Raw genomic sequence first — 8020 nt, 5'->3', positions numbered from 1 at the left:
GCATTTTTTATATAGTGGTTAATTTACTCATCAAGTACATGAAAGAAAGTTTCAAAAAAAAAAAAGTTTACATGGAAAAACAACTTCAACCCCACGGAGAGGCCGCCACGTGGCGCGCCGCGCCGCAGAAGATCCCCACTCCATTCGAGAGCCTCGAGACCGTTACGGTCCGAAGCCAAAACGCTCGCATCCGCCACCGCCTTCGGAGTTCCGACGAACGGACGAACGAACCACGTCCACGACCCATTCCCGTCCGCCACCTCTCCAACCAAATCGCGAGCCACCCAAAAAACAAAATTCCCACGGAGAAATCGCGGCCTCTCTCTCCGATCGATCCGGTCCGATGGATCGCTCGTCGTCGCGGCCGGCGAGCCCGGGGTACGGGCGGCGGGGCGCGTACGCGCAGCAGCACAGCCACGGCGCCAGCAGCGCGCAGACGTCGCCGGGCGGGTCCCCTACGGCGTCGCCCGTGCACCGCCACTCGCGCTCGGGCTCGCTCGGCGGGGCCGGCTCCGCCTCCACCGTCGGCCGCCGGGGCGCGGGGGCCGCCGCCGCCGCGCGGAACAGCGCCGCGCGCGCCGCCGCGCAGCGCCTCGCGCGCGTCATGGGCGGGGGCGGGGGAGGGGACGCCGGGAGCGGCAGCGACGACGAGGACTACGAGCTCTCCGGCCCGCCCATCGAGCTCTCCATCACCCCGCGCCGCCCCGGCAACCGGTCACCATCCCCCTCGGTAACAGCACGACCCCCACATTCGCGCCGTCACGTATATATTCACGCAGCATCTGAAACCTACTTTTACAAATCAACGGCCTCCCAATGTCTGGCTTCCCGTGCATGCTTTCATGTGATCCTGATGCATTTCAGATGAATTTCAATTCAACGGTCCTACTTTTACAAATTTTTGTTTCGATTTGCTAGTCCTGCTTTTACGGAATTTGGATGGATTTCGATTTGCTACTGCCACTTTCATAAAATTTGGATGAACTGCAATTTATGAGTCCTAATTTATAATTTTTTTCACTGTGTTTGATGTACTAAGGGTTTGCATGCAAATGTTGTGTGCATTTTAGATAGGTCGTTACCTTGCGGATCAGGCGCCGGTGAGCCGTCCACCCTCGTTGACAAACCGGTATGTGCCCGGGAAGTCGGTTCCCATGATCCCTTCCATCAAGCAATCAAATCGGCCAGCGACCAGCGGGCCAGGGTCGGAATCGTCCGCCCCAAGCCGAAGGGAGCAAAGGTCAGTATTGCCACGCTCTGTAATTTGAGAGAGGTCGCACACAAAACATTTATCACAAATTAACAACAATGAATTTCTCATGTCTGGACTAATGCATGTTACTTTATAAATTTTATGAGGATACAATTTATTTATATGTGTTAACTACTCGTACTATCTAGTACTCCTAGTTTCGTCGGCAGACAATTTCTGTTACATATCAAATCACTATGATAATTGTGCTCTTGTCATTACTGAATGGAGGATCGGATTTTTCTAAGATTTTTCCTACATTACCAAGACATTGGGAATACACAGCATGATTCACAATTTCTGCATTGGGAGTATCAGAAGCGCCACCTCCTAGATTATGTAAACTTAAAACATTTGGGTTGCGCGCTTGATATGGAGATGGCCGATCCAAATTCACAAACATGGTATGCTTGGGGCTAAATTTGATGGGACACTGGAAGAATAGATTCGAATGAAGTGAATTGTTGCAGTTTTTTAAAACACGGCTAGGAGATTTTTTTAATGCACAGATATCACACGAACAATAAGATAAATTCATCAACTAAATTATAATTAATTTATAACAAAACAAAAAAATATTTGAAAATGTTAAGGCAAGGGTTAATTCAGGGACAGTGTCCAGTTACATAACAAGTGCGCTCGTTATACTTTTGTGACATCCTTTCCTGGAGTTATTTTTCTATCTCATTAAGTATTTGTTAACTTTTGAATATTATGTCTTTATAATCACATGGTAAGTAATATAGGCTACATCATCCTTAGGAGATCGGTTGATCTTGGAAGCTCGATGAGAGGACGCCGCTCTTCTTCTTCTCTTAATGATGAGGTAATTCATGTCATGAAAAATACTTTTGTAAGAAATAATAATGATTGAATGTCCAGAACATGATACGTTCTTCCCGAGGAAAAGCAAAAGCAAAAGCTGAGGATCTTGGTGCATTGTAAAAAAAAAAATTTCTCTAGGTTGCCCAACATTTTTTTTGCTCCACTGTATGCTAAAATCCTCGTTCAACATGTACATACATTAAGATAAAGTAGTATATTATATGGAACATTCCTGTGATTCTTGGATGCCACCCTTGCAGCTTAACACACTTCAAATGGAAAATGATAGCATGTACGACAAGGTGAGATAAAATTACGATTATGAATTTTACTTTTACTTGTTTGAAGCACTCAACATCCCTGTTATGTGAATGCATCTTCCCAGCTTCAGCTTGAAGACGATAGATCTGATGAAGCAGATGCCAAGTCCATAAACATGGAGAGACAGGTTAATTTCTGTCATTAAAAATGCTGAATTTATGATATTTAGTTCTGTACTAGTTGATTATCTGGTTTAATCCTACTGTACTTTTATTTTAGGTTTTTCCATAGAGGCTAGTACTACGTCTGCATAATCTATTTGGAGATTTTTGCATGACTCAGTGTCACATTTGAGTTCATCTTTTACATGGCGTCTCAGAAATGAAATTAAGATCTAAGAAAGACAAAACTTCTAGATTTTCCTTCAATTGCTCAAAACTAACTATGGCATTTGGCCCTTTAACTCAAATGTTCTCGAAACAAAGAAATAACTTAACAAACCAGAAGCTTCAACAGAGAGGAGGGATTTTGTTACTATCGAACTGGCCTGTGGTCAATAGCTGTACGACAAACGAAAACCAAGTTTCAGGCCTACTCCTCGAGCCACTGAAGACCAAATATGCAAACTCATTGGCTCAATTTCTACATTATGGAAGCAGTTTGCATCAGTATGTTGGCACTCACGTTTTGTTATATCCATGTTTTGTGTCAATCGAGCTTTGCTATTTGAATTTCAGGCTTCTATTATTGGTGATGCTATAGAACCAGAGGTCAATTTGATTAGTAGGTATGTGATTTACTAAACCGCACCATTTCTTTTTTATCAATATGTTCTTCATATTTTAAACCATGTTTTCCATCTTGTCTATCAGAAGGGCTGCAGCACTAGAACAGAGAAAGGTATATTTCTATACCAAGCTTCTCCTGCTCAACCCTTTGCGCAGATACTAAAAGTGAAAGTTTATTTTAATTTTAGTCCGGTTTTGTGTCGTGATGTGTTGCTTTAGGTGCTAAGCTCTTGTTTTTCGATGGTCAATACTTAGTTCGTTTTAAGGAACAAATAGATTCTTCACAGTGCACACCATTGGCAACTTGCTTCTTGGCAAAATTTCATAATGTAGCTCCGTATGCCAATCAATGGCCGACTGGGGCAATTGGCCAATGGGGAGCTGTATAAAGAAGACGTAGGTAGGCATATGGGAGGCCGGCAGATTGCTGCCAGACCGTGATTGACTGGAAGCAACTGTCGACTCAACCCCCACACAGGTCTGTCGACCCTTCTAGGGCCTATTGGAGGCAGTCAGCCCCCATTGGTTCATTTGCCTCATGATTAACCCTTTGATAGGCTGATTGCATCCCCACAGTTAGGCCTTGGTTGTTGGCCTTCAGGAATACTGAATTTTCTTCATTTCATAAAACAAAGTTAGAAATTACGGCGAAAAATAACTGAAAAATTCTAAGATTTTTCTTACTAGCTCTTTATGAACTTGAGATTTATTTTCTCTTAGGCTTCAATGAGAATTGCTTCAAGAAGGGTTAACAGTGCAAGCTGTGATGAGATTACAGCCCTTCGATCAGAAGCAAAGGTGAATAGTTTACCAAATGTGGTGACTCATTTTCTGAATTATTTTTCCAGAGTCATGCTTTGCAAGCCTAAACTTTTATTTATACTGTTGGTAGGTTGCTAGCGAGTTGGTCACATCTGTATCTCGGCGTGTAAAAGGTGCTGGATCAGAACAGAGATCTCTTCATGCAACATCCAATAGAATGATGCTGTCACAAGAAGAAATGGTGTGTAGGCTTCCTAGCCTGTTCATATTCTGACGCTTCGTTTTTTTAGATCTATTGCCTTTCATGAAAATCCTTTATCAGGAGGAGGTGGTGCTAAAGAGATGTTGGCTTGCGCGCTACTGGAAATTATCTGTTAGACTTGGTACTGAGATAATCTTCCTGTAATATACAGTCTAATTAATTTTCTTGAATTTCTCTAGTTCAATTACAGCACAAAAAAGCAACAGGCAACACATATATTTGTCAAACCTTAGAAAGCAAATCTCCTCCATTTTAATTGATGACATTGAGGAACTAAGGGCTAAAGGATGCATTATTTCCCTTGCTTGTTCTGTCCATACGAATTCAGAAGCTAATGCTGCCATAAACATTTCACATAGTTTGTCTTTTAAAGAGTGTCCTCTAGCATTATCTCCTGTTTCAAGTGAATTTTGTTTAGGTATCCATATCGATATTCGCTCATTACTTGGCTATGATTATTCTCTGAAGCTTACTATATCTGTCTGGCCTGTCACATTTTATTATGAGCTATTATCAGGACAAATTTGATATTCTTCATGAGAAAAGGTTTCTCATCCATAAATATGCAGTCAAATTTGTAAGAACATTTGATGTCGAAAGTATTAAAATAGTTGGCTAATGCAAACTTTTCTATCTTAGGTATACATTCTGATATAGCTGAGCAAAAATTAGAACACTGGTCCTCAGTTGCACCACTTGCACTTGAAGTTGTCCTATCAATTGGACAAAAGGCTAGAGATGGAACTTTATCAGGTCAGAATCCCTTTCAAAATCCATCTTTTGGTCTCTTCATTATGATTATTGTACCACCATGAAGCTGTTGGTACAAGCAGCTAACATTTAGATTACTCTACATTATGTCATGACACATGGAGGTGAAGGCCAGATTGCATGACATGATATAACATACAGTAGACAAGTTGAAAATCCCTGACATGATATAACATAGATAAATTAAAAATCCCTGTAAGGATTCTGGTTTCTAGCTAAAAATGAAACTGGAAAGGACATATATAAATCTGTGTGGCATATAGTTGGACATTATATTTTTTTTGCCGCAGAAGATATAGATTTTCCCTTCGTATTTTGTACATGCAACTAAAATATGAATTCTAAATACATTTTTGCCTAGTAGAGTAAATTACTTACATTTTTCCCGTAGGTGCAAAAGATCTCATCTGGAGGGTTTAATATATTTCTGACATTTTTAAAGGGATTTAGTATAATTTTTTAATTGTATCAGAGATGTTATAATATCATGATTTCAATCACACCACTTCTGTTCGTGATTTGTTCATGTGGTACCAGATAATGACGTAAATGATACGGCTGGAGACGGAAATATTGAAAGCATGCTTCTAGTTGAGAAAGGACTGCGCGAATTAGCTTCGCTCAAGGTGTTTCTCAATACTTTCTCTGTTTGATGCTTGTCTCAATCTATGAGTTTCTTTCAGAGGTATCCTAACTGATCGAAGTTGATGAGATTCATAGTACATAATAAACAAAATTATTGTCGATAGTGTATAAGTTGGTGTGGCAAATTCCCAGATGAAAGTCATCTTCTGTTAATTCATCTTGATGTCTAGTTCATTGTTTTGACTATTTCTTAACTACATCGAGTGATACAGAAAATAATTGATGTATCATATCAGTTCTACTTGGTTAAAACAGAAAGTGGCTTGTCAATCTTCAGAGCCCTGTAACTATTAGAGTTACTACTTTGTGTCACTGAATTTGCTTTCACATATTCTCATAAAGAAGAGAGCTGTATTATGTTTCTGATTTCTATTGCGGGAGCAATAATCTCATGTTTCCTTTGAAGGTAGAAGATGCAATCATGCTCGCTTTAGCAGAACATCGACGTTTCAGACCTCTCTCAGGTGGCTTCTCCAAAATGTACTCATTTCTTATACTTCTATCTTTAATATTTTACTGTATGATATGTCTACTAAGATAAACTAGTAAAAGTTCCGCAAAAGACTCCAGGACTCTAGGTGGCGGTGTTAACAATTTGGTAACACATAGCATCTATGCGCATCCAATTGCCGATTTCGTCAGATTCCTAATGCTACAGCAAGCTGACAGTGCAAAAAAAGAGAGGGTAAAGGCGCAGTTACAGTCTCTTAATATAATTGATGCACATGAAAATCACTCCAAGAAAACTACTGGACAAAAAATAGTTGTTTAGTCCAACAACTTTATATTGGTGTGTTTAGAGCAAGTTCCTAGAATCAACCACGCCAAGTCACATGTCCTGAAAATTCATGCTGCTAAATCTACTTGATGGCATTGGACAGATAAATGTAGCCATTTTTATGATTACTAAGCTTCCTTCTGCAGGCCCAGTTTATCCCGCTGAAAATCACAGCTCTTCAGAGCCACTCGGTTAGTTCTTGTCTTCACTAATTTCCTTAGGCATCTATGACCTGTGAAAAACACTACTCCTAAATCAATGCCCTTTCCTAACTACGTGCTGTCATGTTGCTTTTCCCAGAGTTAAGTGAGGAAGAGCGGGAAGATGTACGCTTCAAGCAGGTACAAACATAATCTGTCATCCATGCTATGTGTTTAGACAATTTTTCTGTAGATTAACCGAAATTAGTATTTTTTGGGGGTTCTGTGTATCAAAGACAAAACATGATCAATTATGTTTGTCATAGGAATATACGAGTTAAGTTTTTTTATGGAAACTCATATACCTATTCATGTTCCTCTGATGCGTGTCTTGGTTCTTGTCAGTGCTCAAATTTGCTTTGCGTTTTCTCTTGAAAAAAGTCCCATTTGCTTTGACTTCTAGTGAATGTTACGTCGAAGAGCTAACGATTATGCCACAGGCATGGTTGACATACTTTTGGAGGCGGGCCAAAAATCATGATGTAGAGGAAGATATAGCTGACGAGCGGCTACAATTTTGGATAGAGCAAGGCAATCAGCCAGTTACTACAAGCGATGTCATCGAAGGTAGCCTCCCTCCCACTACAATCAAGATCAGGGTCATCTTCTGCATAATCAACAATTCTTTACAGCTTGCATAACATATTCTAAACAAAGAAAACACAACTTGTTCGACTGAAACCATGATCAGAAGTACCAGGACTTTGCATTCTTTTTTTATCCTTTACCTTGCTAAACACTAGTAGTTGTGTGCTAATGGTGTTGTTAAAAACCGTAATCATATTTTTTTTCTTTCTTGTTTTGGTAAACTATGTAAAAAAGTTGATAGAGGACTTCATGAGCTGAAGAAGCTGGGAGTCGAGTCTCAGCTGTGGGAGGCGACGAGGAGATCTCTTGACGATGATTTCAGTAATCATGGGAGTCCATTTGGATCTGAAGTTTAGGCAACACATAATCAGAACGAAGCCTAGTGCCAATTTTGCGCTGTCACAGGCCCTAGAGCCTCTTCATTTTGGTTTTTCAGTTTATGGTTTCTTCCACCACATCATGTAAATTTTCTGATCAGAACAAAGAGATGATTCTGTCTTCTAGGCCTTTTTCTTTACCTTAATTAATGTATTGTGTCAAAGCAATAGTGAGTAATTCTGGAACCATCAAGATTAATTCAGGATGCTGTGCTGTCCAATTGAGTATTCTGCAGCAACAAGATATTTGCAGGCCACTCGTTCTATCCATCCGATGACACGTGGGTCTGAAGCCACCTTGTCATGGACACAATACATGATTTGGAAAACTGGACATTCCAACGGCATATGAGAAATGAACTTTATCACAAGATATATGCATTGCTCGCTTCTTTTTCTTTTGCAATGGTGGTCTCTTCTTTGAAGGAAATTTCTCCTAACACGGTCAGTGACTAACCACTGATCTTTCCTTAATGTATCGTATCGTGTCGAAGCAAAAGTGATCAATTCT

The 8020-nt window shown here is 40.4% G+C and overlaps 1 protein-coding gene across 2 annotated transcripts; it reads left to right on the top strand.

Annotated features, from left to right (window-relative positions):
* Window positions 1–242: 242 nt before the first annotated feature.
* Window positions 243–7715, top strand: LOC127330534 (uncharacterized). Of its 2 annotated transcripts, XM_051356719.2 has the most exons (17): window positions 243–730; window positions 1071–1240; window positions 2015–2078; window positions 2338–2379; window positions 2463–2525; window positions 3076–3125; window positions 3211–3238; window positions 3847–3924; window positions 4019–4129; window positions 4211–4271; window positions 4790–4903; window positions 5459–5547; window positions 5973–6030; window positions 6491–6535; window positions 6645–6685; window positions 6985–7111; window positions 7367–7715. In XM_051356719.2, exons 1-17 carry the CDS (start codon window positions 344–346, stop codon window positions 7486–7488), a joined length of 1650 nt encoding a protein of 549 aa, XP_051212679.1. In that variant the 5' UTR covers window positions 243–343; the 3' UTR covers window positions 7489–7715. The 2 variants fall into 2 exon arrangements, 1 of the variants encoding a protein (XP_051212679.1); XR_011753706.1 differs by lacking the exon at window positions 7367–7715 and having other exon boundaries at window positions 5973–6046; window positions 6985–7075.
* Window positions 7716–8020: the final 305 nt, after the last annotated feature.

This window comes from Lolium perenne, chromosome 1, assembly GCF_019359855.2.
Source record: "Lolium perenne isolate Kyuss_39 chromosome 1, Kyuss_2.0, whole genome shotgun sequence".
NCBI lineage: Eukaryota > Viridiplantae > Streptophyta > Magnoliopsida > Poales > Poaceae > Lolium > Lolium perenne.
Note: the sequence above shows the minus strand (reverse complement) of the source record. Positions and strands in the feature narration are given on the sequence as shown.